This window comes from Lethenteron reissneri, chromosome 36, assembly GCF_015708825.2.
Source record: "Lethenteron reissneri isolate LAM-NWPU_2019-01 chromosome 36, ASM1570882v1, whole genome shotgun sequence".
NCBI classification, from domain to species: domain Eukaryota; kingdom Metazoa; phylum Chordata; class Hyperoartia; order Petromyzontiformes; family Petromyzontidae; genus Lethenteron; species Lethenteron reissneri.
This window is the reverse complement of record NC_083814.1, coordinates 11,554,557-11,582,474: the sequence shown is the minus strand read 5'-3', so window position 1 is coordinate 11,582,474 and position 27,918 is coordinate 11,554,557. Positions and strand designations below refer to the sequence as shown.

General features: G+C 45.0%; 1 protein-coding gene across 3 annotated transcripts; it reads left to right on the top strand.

Moving 5' to 3' along the window:
* Positions 1–1,919: 1,919 nt before the first annotated feature.
* MLF2 (myeloid leukemia factor 2) lies at positions 1,920–25,661 on the top strand. Of its 3 annotated transcripts, none has more exons than XR_009756153.1 (8): positions 1,920–2,149; positions 7,667–7,790; positions 11,518–11,565; positions 13,294–13,383; positions 14,198–14,344; positions 16,416–16,575; positions 17,818–18,123; positions 18,975–25,661. XR_009756153.1 is itself a non-coding variant. In XM_061566119.1 (8 exons), exons 1-8 carry the CDS (start codon positions 2,109–2,111, stop codon positions 18,991–18,993), a joined length of 783 nt encoding a protein of 260 aa, XP_061422103.1. In that variant the 5' UTR covers positions 1,920–2,108; the 3' UTR covers positions 18,994–25,661. The 3 variants fall into 3 exon arrangements, 2 of the variants coding, with proteins under 2 accessions (XP_061422103.1, XP_061422104.1); XM_061566119.1 differs by having other exon boundaries at positions 17,818–17,971; XM_061566120.1 differs by having other exon boundaries at positions 1,923–2,149; positions 14,216–14,344; positions 17,818–17,971.
* The last annotated feature ends 2,257 nt before the right edge of the window (positions 25,662–27,918 follow it).

Sequence of the window (27,918 nt, the reverse complement as noted above, 5' to 3'; positions counted from 1 at the left end):
GGTTGAGAGCGCAGTACAACGTCACGCCAGCTGGAGGTGAGGTTGCGAGAAGACAATTCGATGACGTCAGACGCTGGGTTGTTGAGAGGAGTAATGACGTCACACCAGATTTGGGGTGAGGTTGCGAGAAGACAATTCGATGACGTCAGAAGCTGGGTTGTTGAGAGGAGTAATGACGTCACACCAGATTTGGGGTGAGGTTGCGAGAAGACAATTCGATGACGTCAGAAGCTGGGTTGTTGAGAGGAGTAATGACGTCATACCAGATTTGGGGTGAGGTTGCGAGAAGACAATTCGATGACGTCAGAAGCTGGGTTGTTGAGAGGAGTAATGACGTCACACCAGATTTGGGGTGAGGTTGCGAGAAGACAATTCGATGACGTCAGAAGCTGGGTTGTTGAGAGGAGTAATGACGTCACACCAGATTTGGGGTGAGGTTGCGAGAAAACAATTCGATGACGTCAGAAGCTGGGTTGTTGAGAGGAATAATGACGTCACACCAGATTTGGGGTGAGGTTGCGAGAAGACAATTCGATGACGTCAGAAGCTGGGTTGTTGAGAGGAGTAATGACGTCACACCAGATTTGGAGTGAGGTTGCGAGAAAACAATTCGATGACGTCAGAAGCTGGGTTGTTGAGAGGAGTAATGACGTCACACCAGATTTGGGGTGAGGTTGTGACAAGGGAGGTTAATGACGTCACGCGACGCGAGGTTGCGATGGGCGTGATGACGTCATGATACAGAATCTTTATATTGGAGGAAATCGATGAGCTTTCAAGCGCTTTTTTACAGACGTCCAGTAGTTCAAGTTCAAGTTCATTTATTAGGTATAGCCCTGTGAGCCATTCAGCTCTTGAATCGGGTGCAACCGCAACAAACAAAAAACAAAAACATGAACAAAAAAACATCTTAAAGTGAATATGTGACTAAGTGCAAACAGAAAATCCAAGAAAAGACAGCAAAAAATATTGCAGAAAAAACACCGTACACCAACGCTGTGTGCAAAAATCCCAGTGGGATGCAAGTCAAACAACAACAACAACCACAAGACAACTTAGATTAAGGCCATCAGTCTAACTCTGTACTACAACAACACAAACATGGCTAAACCAATACACTTTTCGAAATCACCAAAATAAAGCCATGAAGGCAATGAAAAAGCAATCATAGGAACTGACGGAATTTTCACAATAAATGGCATAAACAACATGTACTACCAAAACCCTGCAGCCATAGCTGGCTGCATGAGTCACTCCACAACAGCAGGAGCATCAATCGGAGTATTGTAATTTTTCAATGCACCTTTAAGATCAGCACACTAAATCAAAACACAGGTCATACTTTGTAGCGATCATCCGGAGCGAAACATTTTATTTTAGGTCACTGAATAGCACTGGCAGCTAGGGGTGTACAACTCCTCTAGAGCAGTTTTGAGTGAAGATCTCATAGGTAGTGACTCAAGTTTCAATTTATTTGCAACAGCATTCCAGACCCTGGGGGCATCAATAGCAAAGGCCCTTCCTCCAGTATATGTACGGCAATAGGGACTATTAAGCTGGTAAATGAGTGTAGACCTTAGGTCAAATTTGTTCTTTGAAACAGAGACGAGATCCAGCAGTAGGGGCAGGTCAGAACGTTACAACAAGAAACAATAAAAAAAACGACGTGAGTGGAAAAATATAGTAACGGTTATGAAGTGGAATAATCGGTTCGTGAAAGCATCAGTCTCTGTACAGAATCGCCATCCTTTTACCGCGGAAACTCTGCCAGTGTGTAAGAATCGCACCTTACAATGACGAGACGACGTTTTAAATTTCCCGCCAAATTTACTTTGACGCCTGACGTCACCCTGGTCGGGATGCGGGGGGGGGAGGGGTGACGTCGTGACGTGGTGACGTCACGAGGGGTGACGTCGTGACGTGGTGACGTCACGAGGGGTAGTCGCTGAGCCGTTGTTAAATCGACGGCGACGTCGCCAGCAAAACAGCGTCCAAACCAACTCCGCGCAAACACCTCCACCACTATAACAACCACCACCACCAACACCACAGCCGCCACCGCTACAACCACGACGACCACAGCCAGCACCAGGAGCTGAGAGAAGGCGATGTTCGGTCTCAGAGATCTGGACGACGATCCCTTCATGGCGTGAGCGAGCCCCGGTGTTAAATCGTCTCCCCACCCCCTACCCCCCACTCGCGTTTAAGTCGTCGTGTTTTTGTCAAGATAACCATTAATGTGTAATCATCCGTCACCCCCCTCTGCTCTCGTCGCGATGGCGAGGTGGATGTTGACGTGTACGGCTCGTCTCGGTAAAGGGATATAGATACCAGGCCGAAGTTGGGCCTCACCGACGCTTACCGCTCTTGCCTGAATTCGCTGCCCGGCTTGAGCGCTGTTGCTCGGCAGATGGAGAAGGCTGAGAGGGGGTGGAGGGGGTCTCCCCCCCCCCCACCAGGCCGATACGACTCGGTGTCTTAACGATGCGCGCGGTCTTTGTGTCTCTGTGTTTGTCTCCGTGTGTGTCGCTCTCCTATGCGTTTGTGTGTCTTTGTATTGGCCTTTCGATGATACGCGATGTGTATCCGTGTGTGACTTTGCGGGCGTGTTTGTGTTGTGTCGGTTCCTCTCGTGATTCGCGCTTTCTATCTTCCTCTCCCGTGTCTGTCTTGTGCGTTTGTTTTCTCTGTGGCGTTGCATACGCTCATTGTAGCAATTCGCCCTCTCTATCTCTGTGTCGGTGTGTGGCCTCTTGAGGCCGTGTGCGTGTCTCACCTCTGATGCGTCTGCGATACCTCGGTGTCTCTCGAATGGCGCGGGTTCGGGTGTTCGTGTCTTTGTCTTTGCGTGTGCAATGTGTTGTCTCTGGCTCAAGTGACCCGCTCCCCGTGTGTGTGTGTGTGTACTGTGTTGGTGTCTGTGAATGTGTTGCATCGTTGTCTCTCGTGAGCCTCCCTCTCGCTCTGTGTATTTGTGCGAGCCTGTGTCCGTGAGTTGTATCGCTGTGTGTGTCTTTCTCCATAGTGTGTGTGTGGGGAGCGGTAGTGCAGTGGTCAGCGCTACGCTGCATTACGAACCCGGCCACCCGAGTTCGATTCCCCCTCACGGCCAAAACCAGTGACGATTATCTGAACCGGTCCTGGGCCTCCCCTAGGTCGACTCAGCCTCAAATGAGTACCTGGTACTGGCCACTCACCTCCCCCCCACCCCTCGTGTACCGTGCTTGCTAACAGCACTTGTCCCATCAGTCTATTAAGGCTACGGCGGATCTTTGTCGTTTTTGTTAGTCATACTTTAGTGTATATAGTGACTATTATTATATTTTAATCTCTCTGTTTTAATTCCGTCGGGGTATGGATTTATGTTATCTCTACCTGTCTCGCTGCGTATTATTCCAACTTCTCTATTGTCTCTGTCTCATTGTATGGACGTATCTTGTAGCATTATGTTTATTTAAGTTTGTATGCGTCTCACCTCTCAATGTGACTTGTACGTCTCACTTCCGCCTGAGCTATACTATATACCGTATTGTTTTATCGAAGTCTTCATCTCTGTCTTATGCATCTCGCAGTCTGCGTACCTTGGCAGCCTCCCAGTTTTCTCTTATCTAACTCCTCCTGGTCTTTATATGTTTTATCTTTCACCGTCTGTCTCCATTCAGTCTCTTATTCACCTGTTCTTCTTTGCATGTCCACTCTGTCTATGTATATTAGCTCTTGTGTGTTGTGCCAGTGTTATGTACGTCTTTGTTTCATGCGTGTCTGTGTATCTTTGTTATGTATCCATATTATTTTTCTCACCGAGTCTTATTACGTTTTCTATTGTCTCACGTGAGTCTATTTTTGCGTCTAATTTCCCTCAAGATTCCAGTGTTTGTTGTGTTTCTGTCGCCGCCTCTTAGTATCTCTTCTCTTCTTCTGGGCGTCTCGTATCGCGTGACCTTAATCCTGCTGTCGTTCGCTTTAACTTTGCCGTCTCCACGTCCCTCCCCTCCCAACTCTTCCATCGAATCCCAACTCCCTTCCAAGCTCAAACTCTCGTCATCTACCATCCCACCAGATCTAAACCCAATCTCCATGTCTCACTTTACTGATCCGACCTTGGCGTCATCGTCTCCTCTATGCGACTGCTCATTACCGATAATTTCAACATCTATGTTGATGATTTTATTTGATTCCAGTAACCTTCCGGTCAGTTTTATAATGCACGGATCTCGCCCAACTGATCTCATACACCACTCCTAAACTGTGACATTATACTAGGAAATAGTGCAAAAACTTGGAGTTGCTGTAGATATTAACTCTGCAGGACATCTGTACAACATTTTCCGCATCCACCTGCTATTATAACCCACATCCATGACTTTATCAAGGCCTCCCAAAATATGTCATTTGCAAACTCGGGTTAATTCAAAATAATGCTGCCAAACATCTCGCCCACAAACGAGACCATTTTACCCCGAAACTACCATCCACCATCTTTGTGATCCTCCACGAACTTGCACCTGCCAATCACTGAACCTTCTCATCCCACTCTACTCCCTCTCCACACACTCCGCTCCAGCAACCAAGGCCTTCTGTCGGCCACGAGTCAACATTTGTTCCATGGGACATAGCTCATTCTCTCTCGGTTGCCCATGTTGCCTTGCACATCCTCCAGACATCCGTGCTGTCGTCTACCCATGGCTGTTTCAAGTCCAAGCTCAAAACATTCTCCTTCTGCCCCTCATGACAAAATTATCACGCGCACCTGTTTCTGTGGAGTATCTGCAGATGCAATCGCATTCAGACACATTATGTTCATCCGATTTCTGTTGTATTGATTGATTGTAAAGTACATTTTATTTAACAGGTTTTGAAATTCAGGGCATTCTATTAAAACAGCTGAGGTGTGTCGAAGTTTGTATTGTAAAGTGCTCTGGAGTGCTCTGCATTATGAGCGCTATATAAAGACAATACTATATAAAAACAATGCGTTGCATTGTACGGGTTGTGGGGCTGCTTTTTTAATGTCAGCTATCATTGGAGGGCAGGTAATGGATACATGTTTAATAATGTCTAATTGGTCTTGCCCATCTGCTGTTGAGAGCTCTGCAACCAGTTTTATAATTGTGTTTTCCAGACCCAGGTATAAAAAAAGGAATTCATGTAGAGGGCATATTTGAACAGGTGTGAGAGCCTATTGGTATTGTTTACCTGGAGGGGGTCGTTAAGAGTGGTAGTTAAGGTTAGGATCAGGGTTGGTATTCAGTGAAGTGACTCAACATCAAAAAAGTAAATAAGCTGATGATAAGCCTCCTTCGCTTATCTGTCCATCCACATAAAAAAACGAGTTTTGATGCATCCCATCAGCCACACTGCTGTACTGGCATCGTCTATGCCCTCTGGGTCAGAAGAGGGAACGACGCAATGTGCTGTTTCTTGCATCGTATTCCGTGGTTATGTAAATAATTTACGTATGAATTTACAAATACAAAAGTTATTCCGTATGGCATTATTTATTAATAGGGCAAATGCGGTGTTAAAAGGCACTTATTAAGCCTGGCACAGCACACAAAAGTGGTTGGTGATGCGAGCATCATGCCTGGTCCCCTTTGACTCCCTCGTCCTGATGTTTACTCACTGCACCAGGTTGAGTCTGAGTCCACATAGGAGAGGACCAGATTAATTTTTGAGACCGCTTGCCATAAATGTGCGTGGTGACTGGGATTCGAACCCATGTTTTTGGGTTTGGAGTTCAGTTTGTAAATCAGTGCACCTCTGCTCCCCACAATGCATTAACACACTCAACCAGACTCGTGCGAGAGTCATAAACTACTAGATGCAAAAAATCCGCACACTCCCAATCCAGTTTTTTGTTAGTGTAGTCGCCCTTTAATATAAAATGTATGTTTTGTTTTGTATGGTAAACAAAGTTACGTGTATCAGCGCATATTTTGGTTGTTAAAAATACTGTATTAGCAGCATCTCTTTGGTCAACTATTATGTGTGTGTGGGAGTCTGGGAATTTGTGTGAATATGCCTATGTGCTGTTCCGTGAGTGAGTTTTTATGTGTGTGTTTATGCATTTGTGTGTTTGTTTTTGTGCGCGTGTACTGCACATACACAAAAGTCTGGTAATCGTGCTGCTGCGGCTGTAGTGGGTTGAGTTTTTGGCTTTATAAGGCATTCGCCCACATTGCATGTGTAAGCTTTCATGGTGGATATGGACTTGTGATTAGGAAACAAAGAACATGTTAATTTAACTCGATACATTTGTGTTTTTTTTACCCCCAACGTCTGCATCATTTGAATATATTATTCCAAGACTTTTAAACCATATCTTGGTGCATTGAATCCAGCCTTAAAGGATAACTGTTTTGAGTTTGATTTTAGAACACTGTAACATCCCAGAGAGCTCAAACTTGGCCTCTGATTACCAAGTTGGGGTGTGATGGTGCACGTCTCTGATCTAGCATTTTTGAGGCAAAGGGTTGGTGGATTGCTCAGGTTTCGTGAAATTCCCAAACTGGAAGATGACCAGAAAGATACCAGTTACATTTTTATCTTTTTTGTGTGAACCCATCTGTTATGCCCTCGTATGCACAGTCAGCTTCTCTGGCCACTAGATTTCCTTCCACAAGAAAAAAAACTCTGATAAAAAAAACGTTAGCAAAAAAGTCCCAATGCAACACCCTGATCATAAAGAAATGTTCTGAGGAACAATACATGAACAAAAAAACTACTGAAATTATAGTGTCAATAAATAATGTACAGCCCTTTGTCAATCCACTGCTTAGATGAAGACCTTGTCCACGCTGTGCTGGTAATGAGTGATGTTTGGCCATACTTCACCACTCTGGTCAGGGAAGGTTGTGCAAGGGTGGGGCATCCAGAGCGGGTTCAGATCATTATCGCCACCGATGTTTGTCATGACCGGGAATGGACCTGAATGCTGCTAACCACTGCACCACTGGTCCCGCCCCCAGATTAATGGAAGGAAGCTATTAACTACGTAAAATCTAAATGACATTTGATTGAAGTTGGGTAAAATGGCTGAATGGAATGAGCATGGAATCACCAAAAAGTGCCTTAAGGTAAATTTTTAAAAATAACCCTCAGCTCACATGGTGTTAAGAGACCATCATTCAGCATATATGGCTCTATTTCTATTATACGCAGAATTTAGAGAAACCTATGGCTATAAAAAAAATATTGGCCAAGTGGCTCGGGGTAGAGCGAGCAGCTCACAATTGGAAGGTTGTAAGTTAAAATCCTGGTTTGGGCAGTTGACTTGGCCCCACCATCCCTCCGGGGTCCATAAAATATAGACAACTTTGTGGGAAGTCAACAGTGATTGTTGTATGCATAGATTCTTCCAGCTGAAGGCATGTAGTATTTTCACGACAAGCTCAGGACTGTAAACAATGCCTTAATGCTCAATCGAGCATGAAATGTCTGACTGGTAAAGACAACATGGAATAAGGATGTGTACATGACCTCAAAGTGTAGCTCAGTATAACAGCGATGGCAACACTTTAATCTGTGCACCCGTTCCTCCCCCGTGCGCGGTCTCTTTTGCTCTCTCTTCCCATCTCCCGGACCCATCTCCCCCCACCCCCACAAATTCCTGGACCCCGCCGGTCCCCGAAAACACGACTGGTGGCGCCGTCTCTCTCCCAAGCAGCGACCCTTTCCGGGCACATCACGAGCGCGTGCGGCGCGCAATGCAGGGCTTCCCAGCGCCGATGCCCCTCGCTCTGCCCGACGCCCGTGCCCCCATGGGCCTCTTTGCTCCGTTCCCGAGATTGGTGAGGCTGACGTCGGCGCGTCTCGTTTCGAACTCCGCACTGTAAATGTTGCTGCCCCGCAATTGATTTGTTGTGCCACTGCTGGTGGAGGGGCCTCCACTAAAGGGAGCTCTGGAGAGCCACCCCACAGGGGCTTATTGGCCTGCTCTTCCACACTGTTTAGACATCTTAGAAGAGATGGGAGTATGTACACGTTATCCCACCATTCGCAACTTGCTGATTATTAACTGTGGTGTACCCATTTATATTCCTGGGTCGACAGCGGTGGGCGATTTTAAGAAACTTGCCCAATGAACCTGTGACCTGGATTGTAAGTCCAGTGTGCTAACCACTATGAGAGGGCAACATCTCCCCTCACTGGTTGGATTCATCGTCACGATTAGGAATTGTTTGATTCAAGAATTTGTTGTTTATTTTTGTTAGTACTCTGCAGGGATTCCTTTCTCACCCCGGCAAAGCTGCACTCTGTGAGTGGCTACAAAGAGCTCTCCAGTCCTTCAGATTATGAAGGGAGGTACTGAATTAATAAATTAACATTTACAATCACAGTTTATGCTGGAGATGTTGCTACTTACGGGTGTTGAATTGTTTGGGCTATGAGCCTCGTGGCTACATTTGAAAAAATATATTTTGCGCCTGGGTCGATTTGCTGAAGCCCATGGCCACCTGTGTCACTGGTTTTTATTTCTACGCAGCTGTGTTTTGTTTCACACTCTAAAGCGTTACACGCGTCATTTAAGGCTGAGTGTTAAAACGGGCACTCGTCGCCGAGAGTGAGGAGTCTGGGCAGTGCGCCTTTCCTCCCCCAAGTGTCTCCTTAGCTTTTAAATCGAACGTTTTACAAGTCGCGTTGCCGAACACCCATCTGTGCCGTGTTAACGGCAAGCCCCCCGCGCTGTCTGAGTGTTCTATGAGTGCCGTAGTTTGGACCTTGTTGAGTTGATTTGGCCACACGTGCACTGTATCACTAACGGCGGTCTTAGTTGTTGCAAAAATACATTTATGGTATTTGTAATTTTAGCTGTGTTATTTGTTGCACTTTTTTTATGCTTGGCTATGCCATTAAGCAAATTCTCTGTTGGAATTATTGTAGGATTAACGGTAATGATGTAGGCCCTGTAATTGCTTGCTTATTCCACTTTTGGTGGAGGGGCGTTCACTTGAGGGAGCGCTGGACTCCTTGAGTGTATTTATGGCCTCCTCTATCACGCCGTTCAGACGTCTTGGAAGAGGTTTGAGTACCCACACTCTACCCCACTATATATACGTCCTGCCTGTCAAGGAACTGTGGTGAACCCATTCGTACTGTGAGTGGATAGAGGCAGGGGGATTTGAGAAACTTGCTACACTGTTTCAACTGCCGTTTGAAAAAAAGCTTCATAGCTCATCGGATTCCTCCAGTCTAAATAAAGATTTTTATTCTGATGTCAGATTGAATTGATGACCTCTGAATTGCAGGTCCATTGTGCTAACCATTATATCATGGCAACATCTGTGGGATTCAATGAGATGAACTATATAATATTAATACAGTAATTCATTCAGGAAAGCCACCATTGTGATCAAGACTGCGTTTCAGGAGGGTATTGCATTGGGATGTTTGGCCATCTCCTTACTGATGAGTGCTTTGCGTAGAGCAGGAGATTAGAGTACCGTATTAAACCCACGCATAAAGAGGGATAACCCTTTGTTAATGTATTACGCTAAAGAACCATTTTCATGAAGATGGTTCTGAACAACGAGATTAAAGTACTTTTTCTGGAAGATGTTTACCATGTTCTCTGGATTATAAGACACTGTAAAATGTTACACACTGCAGGCTTGTGCCCTGTGTCGATAAAGTTATACAAATCTGGACTCGCACACAAAAACTTTTTCTTTAGAATACAGATGGGAAAAAGTGCATCTTATAATCCGCAGAATAGGGTAAGTGTAAATGGACGAGTGGGACTGAACAGCCACAACAGCCCTCTTCGTGCTGTGCTTCAATGTGGGCTGTTAGTGAGCAGGGCCAAGAGTTTGAGCTGTTGGCTTCTGAACTCTTGGGGCCTCGGTTACACAGCTGTGGCAAGGGAGCAGAAACATTTCTAAGGTTGCTGAATAAGGCGCTGAGTAAAAACATAAATAATTCAGCATTCTGTGTGGGGCAGTGATGGAGGCGTGCGTTGTCTTGTGGGTGGCGCGATATGCTGTGTGTGCGATTTGTGCTTGTTTACGCTCGAGTTGGAAACGTCAATAATCCCACGCGAGCCTTCGTGCCTCGCTTGTGACCTCATCGCGGGTCGATATAAAACCCAAGACCGTGACAGTGGCAGGAAATGCCGGTGACAGGTCGCCAAGAGAAAACGGTTTTGAAACGTATTGTTCTGGTGTTGAGATCTTTGGTGTGAAGAGGCTGATGCGTCACGATTGATCCCTGGCGCCACGGAATTTGATGAATCGTTACAATTCTGGGTCACAGTTTGGTCTTGAGAATTAATGCGCGTGCTCATTATGCGTTGCTGTGAAGCATTATAGGTGAAAATAAATCATACGCAGGATTCCGTTCCGTGAAAAAAATACCGAGACCATCAGCCTAGAAACCATGAAGCAGCATTTGTTTGAGCAGAAATTGGTTGTATTGCAATGTGTTTGTGCCGTCTCGAATGCCTTGTTTCGTTCTCTCGCTTATTTCATTAGCTTAAACGCAACATGTGCTGCTGTATTTTAAACATGTCATAAATAATATCTGATGTGCATATTTCAATACGTATTGCGTAAGGCTAACAATATTTTTTTATTGATAAATCATGATACTCCTTTAAGGAACTCTGTAATTTCCTTTGTCTTTTTGGTCCAGACATTAACTTAAGTGGTTTGTTTGTCATTTTGTGTTGGGATTTTAATTACACGATTTGTGTGTCCCAGTGACTAAACGCTATTGGCTGTTCCCTGCCTAACCGTCTTTGTATCTCACTGGGTCGTGACCGAGCAGCATCTGCCACATTTTTGTTAACTTGTCGCCCTTTATCATTAAACCTCATGAGCCTTGCCAGTGTTAAAGGAATACATCACCCCAAAATAACAAGTAGCTCTTCGCTTTTAGTTACATATTTGGTTGTGTGCTCCAGGATATATGGTGTGAAGCGTCAGATTTTTTTAACAAATTAAAAATACGTCAAAAATCTTGATCATCTGCGCCATTGTAATGCTCTAGCTATATTGTTGCGTTGACGTTAAATTGCAATTACTGGGAGTGAGGTCGAAAGCAACGGGTTAAACCGTGAAAGCCTCCCCACACAAAGTTAGTCCCGGAGGTTGTTTGACCACTCTTCACCTTGCTGGTCAGAAATCTACGTTGAACTTCTTTCGCACCATACTTAGCCAACTATGCTCATCGGAGGTGCGGGTCAGGGGAGAGCCCAGGACAGGTCCAGATATCACTCGTTGCAGATGTTAGCCGTGGTCAGGAATTGAACTCGGTTCATGGTGAAGTGAAAACTCACCACTGCGTCTCCGCAGAGCTTCAAACTTGTGTGGGCAACGGACGTGGACACACGGGATATGTGTGGCCAAATAGTCACGGTTGTTTTCTATTTGTCGAGTATTCCTTCAAACCAAGCTGGCAGTTGTTTTTGTTTTCAGGAGCATCTGCATTCATCACTGCCCCATTATATGCGTTTGATATGTGATGTGGGCTAATTGTGGTGTTGGCGCTTCCTTAACTTGGGTCTCTTCTGCTTCGCAGGGTTTCGGAATGCAGCTCTCTCCGTTCGGCGCCTTCGGAAACCCGATGGTGAGAGCTTCATGTTTTAATTTTTAAGAGCTTATTATCTGTTCGTTTTTTTGCCCATTTTGTATTGCATTTCGTCAAGAAACCTCACGCCATCAAGTATACAAACCGATCTGAGCGAAAACATTTTCTTGGACGGTTATGCTTGCTTTGTATCCTTGCTGCATAGTAACTGAAGCATGTTATTTTGTATTTCTTTAACATTTTATCCTAGATGTGGTCGAGTGGTAATACCGTGTTGGAGCACTGAACTTGAGTTTCAAATTGGCCATCTGGGATTAAATTGGCTTCTTAAAATGTATTGAGTTGTTTGCCTCAGCCTTGTGGCCATGAATTACCGTGATTACCATAACTGCATACATTACCATGATATAAAACTAGTTTTTTGCTTCATTTGGCATATTTCAAGACTGAGGATATATTTTTTAGTTTTGACTGTTATGTAACAAACACATCTACAGTCGTGCCTGTGCACCACCTCTTGTCTTTAAGGGGCAATTCAAGAGACTCAGAAGTAGTTCTGTGACATCTCCTTCCAGAGGCGAATCTCTAGTGCGAGAGTTCCTAATGTAAATATCATCGCCTCGTGACATGGTGCTAATAAACGCAATTGGAATGTTAAGCGCGGAAAAAAAAAAAATACCAACTAAAAATATTCGAGGGTAAAAAAATCTCCCACGTAATCCTAAAAATAATAAATCCTGTTGCGGAGGATCAACCGTGCTCGCGAGACACGTGACGTGGGAGCGCCGAGGTGCCGTGAAGGAAGAATTAGTCACTCCAAAAATAGCTCCCGCGAATGCTGATCGCATGTTGTCTAGCCCAACGTATGACTTAACATCAACGTTGGTCCCCTGAGCCGCCCCTTACACTTGTACTCCATGAGGGTTTTAAATTTATTAGAAATCGTGGAAATGCAGGCAACTCTTGGGTTATCCGCAGTGGAATAGGGAATGATGGCCCGGATATGAGAACAATGCAAATACGGATAATGCAAACCAAATACGTGGGGCAAAATTCTGTATTTATTACTTAACTACATAAGTTTAGGGGTGAAGATTTATAATGTGTTTTTTATTGCCTCTTGAAGTAATCCTTTTACTTGCCGACGTGTTTGAAGTCACGAGGCAGCTAATAATTTAACCGGCGCGTGTGTAAATGACAAAAAAAAATTCCGCACGCACGCTTATATCGTAAACTCGAATGTTCCTCCGGTAAATAATCCAGAATTGGCTCTGGCTTCAAAAAGGTAACTGCTAACCAACATAACAAATACTCTTGTCCTGTAGATTGGTACATTAAGATGCTTGTCCTGCGCTGTCTAACATCGGTTTGAGCTGCTTTTGTGAGAGAAAATGTAATTTTGAATGGCCATCATTGTGTGCTCCAGTGATGCTGTAAAGTGCAGTGCTTGCTGGTAGCCAGCACTACAATTGTGGCACTTAGCACAATGCATGTTGTGCTTGGTTCCTTCGGTTGTGTAACATGGACTCGGAGGAAAAATCTATTTTTTCCATTGTCAGCAGACAAAATATACTGGCGCTGCTGTGCATTTGCGCTGCTATTGATGAATACATTGCAACAATTTAACTTGTTTATTTGGGAGCTTCTTCATCCTTGAAGTGAAAACAAGACTCGGCCGTCACGTGTGGGTGTCGCTCGCTGAGTTTTTTTGCCATGCTCCGTGCCGTCGCTCCTCCCTGTCTCTTCCTTCCGGTCGCCTGTGTGCAGTCGGGTGTCATGATGAATCCGTTCCAGATGATGGACAGCATGATCAGCAACATGCACAGCATGATGTCGTCTGATATGCACGGAAATTATGTGAGTACCGGGTGAACACGCACTGCCGACTCCAGAGTCGCTTGGGCATCAGCAATTGTTTTCAGCTTGTTCAATTGAAATGTTTTTTTAATGCGTTTAAACTAAGGTTGAAAGCATTAAAGCGTTATGCATTAATTAACTCTGTAGATTGGATAACTTTCTAGAAACCCAAAAAATTGAAAGGGTTGCTAAAAACTTCGCGGTAAAATACCAGCGTTAGATATGTCAGCCTTTTCGGCCAGTGCATTGACATCACACGCCATTGTGCGTGCCTCGCTTCCCCATGATGTACTGCATTTTCACGAGGTACATGCCTCATGCGCCGGTATACGCATCATCTCGTTGTGCGGCTCGAAAGGTAACGTTATCAGTGCCAAATTAAATATTACAGAGTCCATGCGTATGCATGATTTAAAATATTATTGTTCAAACAATTGGAGGTCAACCGTAGATTTAGTTGAATAGTTTGCATTCTTACCTCCTGGTTTCTGGCACAGGGATTCTCGATGCAGATTCAAGCAAAATGTTGTGTTTAAGTGCTTTATTTAGTTACGAGAATTGTTATATTTACCGGTGAGCCGGGAAAACAATATTTGGCGAATAAAATACTTGTACGCACGACATTTTGTTTTGTTGGTCTTGTCAGGTGGTGAAGGGTTACACGATAACAATTTGGCCAGATCATTACGTGGCCATTCCGAAAAATATATTATGAATCTGTTTTGTAATTGTTTTAATATAGTTTTTTTTTTATGTCGGAGCGACGGCAAGCCCAGGGTGATTTTCAAGCACCGCAGAGTTGATGCAGGCACAGTGCACGTTGTGTCCCCAGGAGACAATCAGCCCCAACCCGAACGGGCACTCCTTCTCGTCCACCACCGTCATGTCCTACAGCAACATGGGTGACGGGCCTCCCCGTGTCTACCAGGCGAGCAGCCAGACCCACCAAGTGCCCGGGGGGGTGAGTGTTGCACCGAATCGCACCGCCATGAGTCGCACCGCAGCATGTGTCCCGCACGGCGGTAACGGCACGCTCCACGCTCCACATCCTGCACGTCAAGGCGCGCGCTGTCCACAGCCGTGGCAAATCCCGCGGCGGGATTCGCGCATCAACAAATATCCTTCACCTGGATAATGTACGCAACACAGACTAGGGATGCCTGCTTAAACTAAATAAATAGGAACACACAGCAGAGATAATACACAACACACCACAAATACGGAAATACGGAACACACCACTGGGAAATTCCCTGCAGTGGAGGTACATGCCACAGTGAAGGTAAACACAACAGTGAATCCACACATCACGGATTATACACAACCACGAAACACACCGTGACGTATACACGCCATTAGAACGCCACCAGATATACCATAGACACGGCATACATGAAAAAAAGTCTTGAGTTTTGAGGCTTTCATGGAGGAGAAAAAGGGTATGAATTTTATGTAAGATCACACATCACAGTAAATACGCACAACATGGATAATACACGCGGAACACATCATCACAATAAGAGCCTTGAGACTCGGTGAGGCTTTGTGGATGAATGAAGGGATTAGTATTATAAATACACTTACACCACAACAAATTGACAGCGTGGATAATGCACACTCGTGCACACGGTGGTCATGGAATAGACTTGTAAATATATGCATCACGACATTACTCACAGTATGCATAATATACACACCAGAGTCAAAACGCAGTGCACGAAATATCCACGCTGTGGAGAATACACCACTACACACAGCATATGCATACACTATTCAAATACACAGCAGAAAAAACACGTAATCAATTACACATACTACAACAATTAAAACACAATGTAGCAAACAAAAAACACCAAATGCACTCCACAGAAAACACAAACAAACACTTCATGGAATACACATACTACAGCAAGTGCACACAACACACACTTGCGCTTTCACAGTCACTTCGTGCGCCAACCCCTTGGTTGCGGCTCTGCGATCTGCCATTAACTTGCTAATCTCCCTTTAACATGCAAATTTTCACCTGGCAGCCCTTTGATTGGTGGAAAACCAATCACTGTCGGGTTCGGCTGCCCACCGCTTACATTATCATTGGCTGCTGGCATTTGGGCTACGCCCATTTCAAACCCCTTTATAAACAGTTTGCCTTGGAAGCTAACTCCCCTTTTCCTGAAGACAACCGCTTGTGTTGCGATCGAAACGTGTTTTTTTGTTATTTTCTTTGAACCTATCTACGTGACTTTACCGAAAGACCCAAGAATATGAATTCCTGCAGTCACGAAAGTTTTAAGTCAAGATACAACACACACTGTTGCAAATGCACAACATTTACACCACAGCAAACATGTACACACTTCGGCAAATACACACACTACAGTGAAATACGAAATGAACACATAGCAACAACATGCACCACTCAATTAACACGCAGTACACAATTATCATTCAGTGACATCCTACTACTCCGACACATGCCATCTGACGACCAAACGAGGAGACATGCCACAAAACGTATTGTTTAATGGGATCAATCCCTAATAAAAAAAAATCATCACAGGCAAATGCGGGTATGAAGCTTTGGCAGATTGCTCTTACTCAGTTTAACAAAACATTAATATTTTTGTGATCTAACCCTATAGAGAGGACCGGTCTCCACCATAGGAATCGCCGGCTCAATGCCGCTAATGGAGGGTACCTGATGCCCGTTGGAGTGTAGAGATATGTTAATTCTTTAGAAAACTTAAAGCTATGAACAACTGTTGCTTTGTAACATCGGTTAAGATGTGGCTTCTCTGGTCTGCGTGTCGGTTGGACTTTGGGGTTTAAACTGTGTTAGAGCACTGAGCAGGTAGCGCTGGTACTCAATATGAATTTGGGGGGAAAAAAAACTAAATGAGAACCCACGGTTGCCCGCAAACCATGAGTGGTGTAATAAACGGCAGTTGGGCCATTGTCAGCTTGAGTTGAGGGTGGCGGTGAGCGATGCCGAGCTGATGGTGGGGCTGGGTACGTGGTGTCCGGCGTGAGCAGGTGCGAGAGGTGCGGCGGTCGGTGCGCGACTCTGAGAGCGGCCTCGAGAAGATGTCCATCGGCCACCACATTGGCGAGCGCGCCCACATCATTGAGCGCTCGCGCAACCATCGCACGGGCAACCGCGAGGAGAACCAGGACTTCATCAACCTGGAGGAGAGTGAGTAAAACTAAACTACACAATTTTTTTAATCTCACCAGGTGAGACCCACTGAGGCTATATAGGTCTTTTTCAGAAGTGACCTGGTCACAAATGATAGCCCAAAAAGTAGCTTATCATGTGCAAATTTATAGCAATCAAATACTCTGAACGCACATTGAATTTGAATGTGGAGTGTCAAGGCCGTAGCCTATAAATTATCTGCAACCCTGTTGTAGACAAGTTTATCGCTGTCACTAAAGTATCTATGGTTACGCACACACATTTTGTCGTTATCAGTTGACAGAGTGCAAACTTAGTTTTGTTTACAAGTCATGTTATTTTAAGCTCAGGGACTTTGGAAGCCTTTGGCCAAGATGCTCACTCTGGTATCTGAGTTCTCGCCACTGGGTCTGGATGTCACAAACCCGACACCAGCCTCACTTACAGCCCCACTTACCAGCTGCTAAGGCTGGCCTGGCATGTTTGCACTACGCCCTTCATCTAGCGCTCCGGAGGCAAGAGTTGACAGATCATAGCAGATTTTGTAAAACTATCAAACCTGCTGGGCTGTGAAGGTAGCTGAGTAATGGCGATTCCAGCAAATTTTTCCTGTGACTCATCTCAGTGTTCTCTCTTCGAGTGTGGGTTTTCCCTGGGAATTTAGGGTTTTCTCCCACAAGCGATACCCATCCTCGAAAGGCAGGTGCCTCCTGGTACATTGTCTTGAAACTTGGTGAAGCTCTTCTGGACAAATGAATCACCTACATCTACGGCCCTTTTGTCAGTTGACTGCTGCATGAGGGGGCCCTTGCCATACCAGTCATGGGTGTTATCTGACCATAATAATAATTAAAGCGATTTGTCAATCGACTGCTATATGAAGATTCTTTAACCATACTTCACGCTGGTCAGTGTGGGTTGGTCAAGGTGGACCGAGGACCGGTTCAGATACCATTTGCTGCTATTGTTAGGCCGGCAATCAGATTGATGTCACCAGTTTCACCGTGTGTGCCAAACTACTGTGCCACTTTTTCTTCTTGGTTCTTTCGGTAAAGTCACGTAGAAGGGAAGTAATAAAATAATAAAAATTTGACCATTCTCCACCGCTTAATACAATTTGTTTCCCTCAGCCGGGCCGGTCATTTTTAAGAAATTAATGCTCCAGATGTGGTGCCGTGAGGGCTGCTGCTTTGAAGTTGGCGCCAATTTATCCCATGCTCTAACCCTGGCTCCTCCCTCTGCCCCCCCCCCCCCCTCTAGCTGAAGCACCGGCGTTTGACGCAGAGTTCCGCTCCCGCACCTCCCAGTACGCGGGTGGCGGAGGTGGGGACCGTCGCATTGACTACCGTCGCCGTGCCGACCGCACCCCTGCCATCATGCCGGCCGGGGCTAGCAGTGAGGTGCCGGTGAGGAGGTACGACTGGTGAGGGCGGGGGGGGGGCGGTGGTGGCTGGGGTGGCCGGGGTGGGGGCTCACGCTTCCTCCTCCTCCTCATCCCCGCACCCCCCACCCCCGCTCCCTCCCTCGCCGTCGCCTCGGAGACGGAGCCGCGCACGATGCTGTATGGTACGTGGACAGAGCGGGTACTCGCCGTACTGCGGTACACTGCACCGCACAATGTTATGCAGTAAGGTCTCGAGAGTATGCGGGGGTTAGGTTCCGTGTACCCCCGCGTAAGCGCAAATTCACGTAAGCTGGGATTCGCCTTTACGTGTGTGGTATATAGCATGCATATACATGTACAGAAATGTCCAGTACTGAAACCGTAAATGATTCACTAATCATCAGTAGCGTCCAGGTCAGATAGAACACTAGATATTTTTTTGGACTCGTTTCTTGCTCAGGCGATACAGTTATACGACCTCAAATCCATGTTCGCATGATGGCGGGGTGGAGCGAAAGTACGAGTCACAAGTGTCAGTGATTCGGGGTCGGTCGCGTATGACTGGGTCCGCGTACTCTGAGACCTTACTGTACTGCACTGTGTTATACCACGCCTCGCTGCGGTACACCGAATAAGCACTGCAGTGCGGTACACTGCAGTGAACTGCATTGTGCTCCACACTGCATGGTCACTACACTGCACTGCTTTACACTGCTACACTACGCTGCATCACACCGCTCCATGGCACTGCACTAGAGTACACCGCATTGCGCTGCGCTTTGTTAAAACTCGCTGGACTGTGTGACACCACTGCACTATTCCACACGATACCGCACTGTGCTGCATACCACTGCACTACGCTACTGAACATTTCACTGCACTACACAGTGCTGCACTGCAGAATGTCATACCACACCAGATGAACAAACCCATACTGCCCTTCACAACGCACCACACTGGACCACGCTGAACTGTCACTCAGTTGCCTAGTTCTGAGGTTTCGCGTGTGCGTGTGTTTATTTTCTCTTTTCAGGGGTGTAAGTCACGTGTAGGCCTGGTCTCCAGTGAAAGTGTGACCTCTCAGCCCAGCTACGACCTCGCCTCACCTGACCTCCTCCCCCCCACCCTCACCCCACCCGACCCTGTGTGGGACGATGACGGTCGTTTGTGTTCACGAGCTCCGGAAACAAAAATGTCATAACATGTTACGCCAGCACAACGAAGGGGAAAGATCCAGCCCCATAGTGTCCGGGAGAGGGCGGGGGAGGGGTGGGGAGGACTCGAGAGGGCCCCCCCCCACCACACCCCCTCCCTCCTTCTAAATTCATACTCAAGTCTAAAAATATTGGTACAATATTTAACACCAATTGTGGTTTTCTTCAAAGTTTCTACACACAGAGAGCTAGGGCAGAATGCACGATCGGCAAGAGAAGATCATATCGTTGTTACCCTTGTTTAGCGTTTTCACGTTTTCTGAAAGTTTAATGTTCACCGTGTTATTCCCCCCTCCTGAGTTTTTGTATATCGCCTTCCACCCCACTATTTAAACAAGTCGCACGGCAGGGGCTGGAGCGATCTTCGCGGGTGGTACAGCAGCCCTGGGGACATGTCGACCGTCCGTCCCGTTCTTTTCATCTTATTTTTGTTCTTTCTCCCCTCCCTCACTTGACCGTCTCTTTTTACCGTCACCTCTCCTCCTTCCGTTGTTTGTTGTTTTTCGTCCACCGACGCCACGGCTTAGACGGACGGCGGTTTCCACGCGTTGACGACGGGAGACCAGGAGGAGGGGGGGGGGGGCGGTGTGTGTGGGCTGCATGGGGGGCGGAGTACATCTTCCCGTGCGGCTCTGGGCCGCCACCTCGTGGTTTCACGTCGCTTTCGCACGGGGGCTGCGGGGGATAGATTTGGGTCGTTAACGAATAAATATCGTTCAAGGTCATATAGACCTCGGAACACTTTGCCATGCACTACACCTGCATTTGCGTCCAGAAGCGAGTTTCTCCGTTAAAGCAAAATATGAAGCCGGATGTGTTGTGATGCTCACGCATGCTGTAAGTTCGTATGATAGGTAGAGCCTAATTGTCCACTGTTGGATGAGGATCACCCTTTGTGGTGCTGCTCATGAGGGCTATTTGACCATACTGCCCCACGCTGGTTATCCCGGACTGGTGATAGGACGGTATAGCACACACAACAGTGGCTGCATTGCCATCTGCTGCCCCAATGCCTATAACACCTGTTGTTATTTGCATGGCGGTCACCCATCCACGCACTGTCGAGATTCAACGCTGCTTAGCTTGTGATTTGATCCGTAGGTTAGGAGCTGCAATTGCAGTGGGGGATGATGCATTAAGGAGGGACGAGCTCATTACTCCAATCCGATCAGCAAAATTAGTCGTGCAGGAATGCGAGGAATTGTACCTTGTGACTGCTAACAGCCACGACTCTAGATTGCAAATGGGTCAGGGATTCGGCACATCACGCCTGGCTGCTGCCTTTAGGTGTGGCTCTGGTTCCTTGGTGATTGTGTAATGCAATTTCCCTGAACGAAGATGCTATATGAAACACATTATTATGTGTTCTAGAATAAATAAAAGTTTTCAACTGCTAGAAATGAGCCCTGTGACGATTCACCAAATTGTAATTTAAAATCTCTTCTTCCAATTGCAACGCTCACACCAATGTGTGCATGTGAGGATACATGATTTTCGATTCGTGCATACGTCATAGGATTTTTTTCCTTTAATTGCAATGGTTACGGTTCAAAACGAGATGGTACAAAACGCAAATGAGAATAATATCGCGTATCGAATCGTGACCTTCAATCTTAACTGGAACATCAAATTGAAGGGCAGCGGGGAGGTGGGTTGGTTGAATTGGCACTTGCCTATAAATAACACATTTTCATTGCAGGTGGCAAACGCGCTTCTGTACACAAATGCAGCTGACATGGCCAGCTTAGTGTTCTGCGGTCTTCATAAGGGTTGGGGAACACCCTTAACAGAGTTCTCTCTTAAAGGCCACGATCCCACTAGGGCAGTCGTCGTCGGCAACATATGGCTGCAGTCGTTTCCTCTTGTAAAAATGTAGTTGCCCAATATGTGAACTTAACCTGGTCGCAGGTCCTATTAGTTGGCAAATCGAGATGGCAACTTCCAAAAAGGTGATAAGACGAGAGGTCACGTGACTTGCCTGAAGTCAAGCTCAAGTCTTCGTTTGAGAGATGGTGGCTTCACGTTGGTGCATGACTGGGTTCTGGATAGATGAAAGAGAGAGCCTTGTGATTGATTACACTGGTCAACACACTTTTTCTGGCATAAGGTATTCCAACGGTTTTAATGTAATTTTGGGGTGCTGATTCCAAATCTGGCATCAGTTTTTGTCTATCACATCAGGTTTTTGAGATATCAAATATTGCATTTTCAATAAAAACTGCAGAAGAAAAATATTAAATAAATGTGGATATCTACATAAAATGATATTATAAACACACTATCCTAAAAATACAGCACCATATTTTAACACTAAAGCAGTCACTGACTCGCAACAACTTGCACTCATAAGTGACAGTTAATTTCGGGTAAAATCAATGAAAATGGGGTATGCCGATAGCATAAAAATGAGATGTGATGGAGCAAATCTGAGATCAGATTTGGAATCAACACCCTGAAATTAGTCTAAAACAGCTGCAAAAGTCCAGGCCAGAAAAAAATGTTTTTTTTTGTTGACCAGTGTTATCCTTTTCATCAAAGCGTATTAACACAAGCGTCTTGGAATAAGGTGCGATATAAATCTACGTAAGATAAGATGTATGTATCGACCAAGTGACTGATAAGAATGGATCGCATCAAGAATTGTCGCTTCAATTGCCATAGTTGCTCATTCTTCAAGAGTTGCTGGTGACGGTTGCCGGCGTAGATTTATTCAAAACTGCCCCCGTGGATCATGGCCTTATTGGTCTCTGTTAATTCTTGCCAGAGATTCCTGTTTTAAATTCTGTCCCCGTGAGGCCCTGTCGGTGGTTAAGTGGCATTGGGAATGGCTTTACAGTTTTGTTTTTGTGAAGCCATTCTTCTTGGGGTTACAAGGCATAGCGCAGCCGTCGCTTATTTAACTTGTTATGGAAACTAACATAGTAATATCCTCCCTTAAGCAACTACGATTTCCCAGGTCTCCTTTTTGAAACGCAGATGGCTTGCACCTGGTTTAATAAAGGACGATGAATCGAATCGGACTTGTCACTGTCCCTCTGCTGCAGTCTGTACCAATCACACACTAATGTTTGGTGTACTGAATTTACAAAAACAATAACTTGCCATCAAAGCACATTGTTGTACAGCGTCTAATAACGAGGCTCTGTGAAAACTCTGTATAATGAAGTACTGAGCAGTCAGTACAGTAATTCAAAATGTCAAAGTTACTGGAGAAATGTTTGACCTAGGAATCGAAAATACATTTTATGCAGGGCACTTCTCTGGAATGAAATGTTTTTTGTTGATGAATTCTTCCGAGCCATTGTATATTAATCTCATTTGCTAAAACGGGGTTAATAAAAATGTAACAACCCATAAAACTCGGTCTAGAAAGTAATATTTTGTTGAGAGAATACTCTGCATTTACTCAAACGACTAATTGAGGTGTACCCTGAAGCGACCTGGGTAACCCACAAAAACTCATGGTCCATTTGATAGAGGTTTGTAGAGAGTATGGAGGTGATGCAACAAGAATTTCCAAAATTGGGTTTTCATTTAATCAAGCTATTATTGTATTGGGTTGTATCTGCTGTACCTCCTTGATTGTGTAACCAGTTTTCACAGAGCCTCCGGCATTTGTTGAGCAGATGGTGCTGAATAGTAATTCATTGTAATGGTACAAGAGCCATCCATGAAAACACGGGGTGCAAAAACAACAAGGAAGGGGCCCGGTCATGAGATGCCATACGTAATACAGGGTTTTCAGTTTAGATATTCACGGTGGAGTTTGTTGGCTGGCAGTGTGTTCAGGTGGGGAGCCGGTTAGTTCCAGGCTGCAGAGGAGCAGGAGTGACCTGCTGCTTTATGTGGGTGCACCGTGCCACCGACCCATGCTGTGTTGATGGGGAACGGAGCCCCCCAACCCCACCCCATCTTGTCGGGGTTTTGGAATGAGCAGTAGGGTCGTGAGTAATCTGTTAACTGGGTGAAAATGTGACCCTGGTGGCCAATGCTGTGCTTGCCTCAAGAAAACTCTTCACAGCTGCTGCCTCTGCTGTGTTCTTGTTTAAGAGTTTGTAACCGTGCACACGTGACCTGCACCCGGAAGTCTCCCGTGTGTTGGTGAGACGTGTCGATTTCGCAGATTTATCAATTCAAATGGATGTGCTAATTTAAAAATCAAACAGCATATGTCAATTTTGAAGTCCGTAAAACAAATATTTGCTCGGTTCTATGAAAGTGTCCAATTGAAGTTTAATGTCTACTTTAAGAGATACATTCCTTTATAAAATGTTCAAATATGCATGACATTTTGCAGTGGGAGAGGAGAGTGGAAGTTGTATCGAGTCCTGGTCGATGTGTTCACCCTCTAAGTGTAAAACAAGGGATTGAGCTCACATTTTGTATATTAAAGAAAAACTGTTCCCTTAGTAATCTGTAGTTAACACCATCTGTATGTAATTAAAATATGTAGCCAAAAGGATATGTAATTCATCCATCAGCCTATGCACCTTCTGAACCTTAAAAATTAAAGAACAAAAACGAGGTTATTAAAAGCAATTGGTCAAGATATTGACGATGTTTTGGGCAAATCCGCTTTCGCAACATCATTTGTTCCAAGGTAAATTTACATCGATTTTGACTTCGTTGAGGTTCATTGGAAATGTGTGACCGGTTGCCAATAGGCCGATGGATAACTTTGTTCCCCTTCTGTCCTTTAAACTGACTTCGTCCACGGTGTGGTTTGTGTTCACCCGGGATAATGATCTTCCATCAGCAACCATTCGGTCGCGCAAGGTGGCGCTGTGACAGCTTACCATCGATCACTTGGCCAGGTAAAAATAAACTTCGCCCGGGTCCAATGTTGCCAACTCAGCGATTTTGTTGCTAGATCTCGTCGCCCCTCTTTGGGTTGCCCTGTCAACAACGTGCTGTTCAAAGTAGCTAGCAACAACTCCAGCGGCCTTCGCTGCATCGTAAATGGTACAGATTTAGGAACGATTCAATTTGTGTTTTAATGATTCTGTATCAAATTCTGTATCAGTTTAATGTTCAGTCTTTTGTAAATTGACTCGTGACACTTGGCAACTTTACACGGTCTATGGAGCAACTTCTTTGATGTTTATTTGGCGACTTTCCGCTTTGAGGAGTTGGCAAGATTGGGGCTCGGGTGATTTAATCCCGAGTCTCAAGACTTCAGGAGCGTCCTGCCCTGGGGTTCTTGACAAATTTGTTTTATTAAAACTGGCACTTACAAAAGCAAAGTTCAGATTTAAATTCATTGTACATTTAGTCGATAGTTTGATACTTTGTTTAATACAGGGCCTATATAACAACAACAGGATAACCCCCCCCCCTCCCTCCCAATTAACCTTTTGAAAATGTAAACCTGTCTGTGAAGTTGTAGATTATAGACGTTATAGACCATAGAATGTTGAATAATCTTCTTTCGTTTTCGGATTTAACTTTGTTCACGAGTCATTTTGAATTGTAGTGTCCATGCGTAGTAGAGTGACATACTGTATGTAATGTTTGACAAGGCGCATTAAGGGTAATATTAAGAGGTGAGAATGTTGTAGTCAGTGGTGGGGAACCTTTTACAAAGGGCCGAATACCTTTTAGTGGGCAACATACATTAGTTCACACTAAACCTTGATGGACTAAACATATTTGCTACGAAGAACATCAATTGCCCAAAACATCACCTATGATGTATATGTTTAATTCGAAGGCAGCGTTATTGACCAATTGTTAGTTTTTCTTGTTAATTGTGCTTTTCCATCACTGCCAACGCAGCAGAAAGATCACCGACATTTTTTTAAATTAGGCTACGGCTGGATTGGCCTTGTTCTTACAGCTACTTTAAAGACGGCCAGTGTTTCTGAGCGTCCTAAAATCGGAAGCTCGGTTCAGTCAGGTTGGAACATTCCCTCCCAGTGCCCAATGAGTGCAGCTGAGAAGCTGATGGAATATCGTTTTTGCGGGCTGTTTTGAAGTTGGTAGCCCTGGTGTAAGCTACGCGTTTTAGGAAGTGAAGCCACGGGTCGTATCTGGCCCCGCTGGGCCCATGGGTTCCCCACTCCTGCCAGAAGTCATTTGCTGTATGTTGCGCGGAAATGTTAACAATAAAACCAAACGTTGATTACGATATGAAACAAGCCACTTGTCACTGGTATAATAAACTGTCGGCAGCAACCTGAGCCACCCGTCACGAATGAGCACAGGGGGTGGGCTGGCAATCAGCTCCCTTGAGTCGTTGATGGAATTTCCACATTCCCTGTGGCCGGGAGTCGGTTTATCCACAGGACAGCTGTTGTTAATATTCGTGTATAAATGCTAATATTGTAGTGTCAAATATATAGTACTGACTGTCTAGTTATAACGTACCACGAACTCTTTTCGGGTTTTGCATAAAAAAAGAGAGTGATTAGCAAATTTGATACGAAATAAATGAAACCTAAACGACAGTTAGGGCGTTTGTTGGCGTTGTATAATTTTTATTCCAATACAAGCTTGCGTGGACTCTCTGTGCCTCGTCATTGTTATTGTTTGTGCTGTCCAGTTGTTTATCCCAACTTTGTAAACCAGGGTCAATCGTAAGGCACAGAACATACGTACATAAAGGTGCACTCACAACATTACCTTTTGTTGTACGGCTGATGTAGATGCAAGCAAGAACTACAATTTCACATTCAGATGGTCAGGCCAGATTTCCGTGTCAGGAGCAGCGAAGTCTATCGCTGTGATGTCTTCGTTATTTGCGGGTCGGGCATTGTGTCGTTATAGCCGCTAGAGGGAGCACTAGAGTAGAGGGCATTTGGGCGAACTTCCACTTTCCAGATGTGTCTAAACTCGAGGTTGGAGTAATACTCAGTTTTTTTTCGGTAAAGTCACGTAGGTAAAAAATAAAATAAATGAAAACAACTCCATTAAATCACGACGTTTCGGGCGCGACACAAGCGTCCTTCTTCAGGTGGGGACAACGTAGCGAAAGCACAACCGTCCGTTGCTTTCACATCGTTAACGTACCACGAAACGTCGTGATTTAATTTAGTTGTTTTCATTTATTTTAGTAGATTTTTTACCTACGTGACTTTACCGAAAACAACCAAATAGTATGAATCCTTGCAGTCACGAAAGCTTCAAATCTAGGTTGGAGTAAACCCACAGTTTTAACTCGCCACGTGCAACTTGCCCATCGGCTGATGTAGCCCATTTATGCTGTTGAGTGGAAAGATGCGGGTGGGGGGGGACGATTTAAGATAGTTTCCCATCAACTGCTACGCCTGGAGTTCGAAGCACCTGCGTGTGTCCCCTTATGTCTCGTCATAAAGGGGCCGGGCAATATGATCAAATAACGCGGAATGTGCCAACATCGAGGCACGCTGATAATTTGTTATGATGGAGCGCGCCTTTATTCCGGGACGTTCTTAGAACGCGTCGCACAGCGATAAGCAACTTGCATCTCATCTCAAGCATTTGTCGTTAAACCCGCCACCACCCGACAAAGCCAACTACTAAGGTTTGTCACGTAAACAGAACATGCCAATTCGTTACGAGTACAGCACATCGGTGTGATGGAGAGTAAATCCACAACATTTACAATCCGAGTACGATGTTTCGCCAGGACATTACAACGAGCAGCATCAGGCAACGACCAGATTTGTGAAGAAATCCTTAATTCTAGATTTGAAGCTTTCGTGACTGCAATGATTCATATTCTTAGGTTTTTTCGGTAAAGTCACGTAGGTAAAACATTAAAATTAATCATTGATGCAGCAAATCTGGCTGTGACGGTCCCACCTGATGACAGACTTGTGTTGCCTCCGAAACGTCGTGATTTTTATTTTATTTTACTTTTATTAATTTTAATGTTTTACCTACGTGACTTTACCGAAAAAACCTAAGAATAAGAAATCCTCCTGTTTCGCTCCTGAAATAGAGGGGTAGATGTGACGTCGGCACTTGTAAACCCACTCACGTGCGAAGTCCAGAGAGAGGAGGGGGTGGGGTGTTAATGAATGTATATACATTACAATGCGTAGTCATTACCGGTTGGGATAGTCATATGGTAACCAACGTACATGATGCATGCAAATTGTTCCTGCACATCAGCAGCAAAATCAAGCGAGCAGACTTCGTCTGACTCGCATGTGCACTTATTCCTCCACACAATAACTTATTCGAAGTCTTTTTTTTTACACATTCCATCAGCGTCACGGCCCATAATTGCATAATTTAGGCAGCATTTGTTTAACAACAACAACACTCTGGTTCCGATTATTAAGTGGGGATCATCAGCGGAGTCTCGCGTGAATATTTGTATTATATAAATAATATTTGTATTACTTAATTATTTCCCTTCTACGTGACTTTACCGAAAGAACCAAGAATATAGTGACGAATTGTCAAGTTCAGTTTACGTGACAACCATTGCTCGTTGGCTGTGTCGGGTCGTGGCGGGTTTGAACGACACATTTATATATTTACACGATCTAACCCCAAAATAAAAACTCTTAGGCATGTATTTGATGGCGAAGTCTGCTGCCCGACCCCAAAGCAAATTTCTTACGGTATATTCTTAGGTTTTTTCGGTAAAGTCGCGTAGGTAAAACAATTCAATTAATAAAAGTAAACTAAAAATAAAATAAAATACTTTTATTAATTTTAATTTTTTACCTACGTGACTTTACCGAAAAAAACCTAAGAATATGAATCCTTGCAGTCACGAAAGCTTAAAATCTAGAATTCTTACGGTATCTATAATTTACAAAAAATTTACAC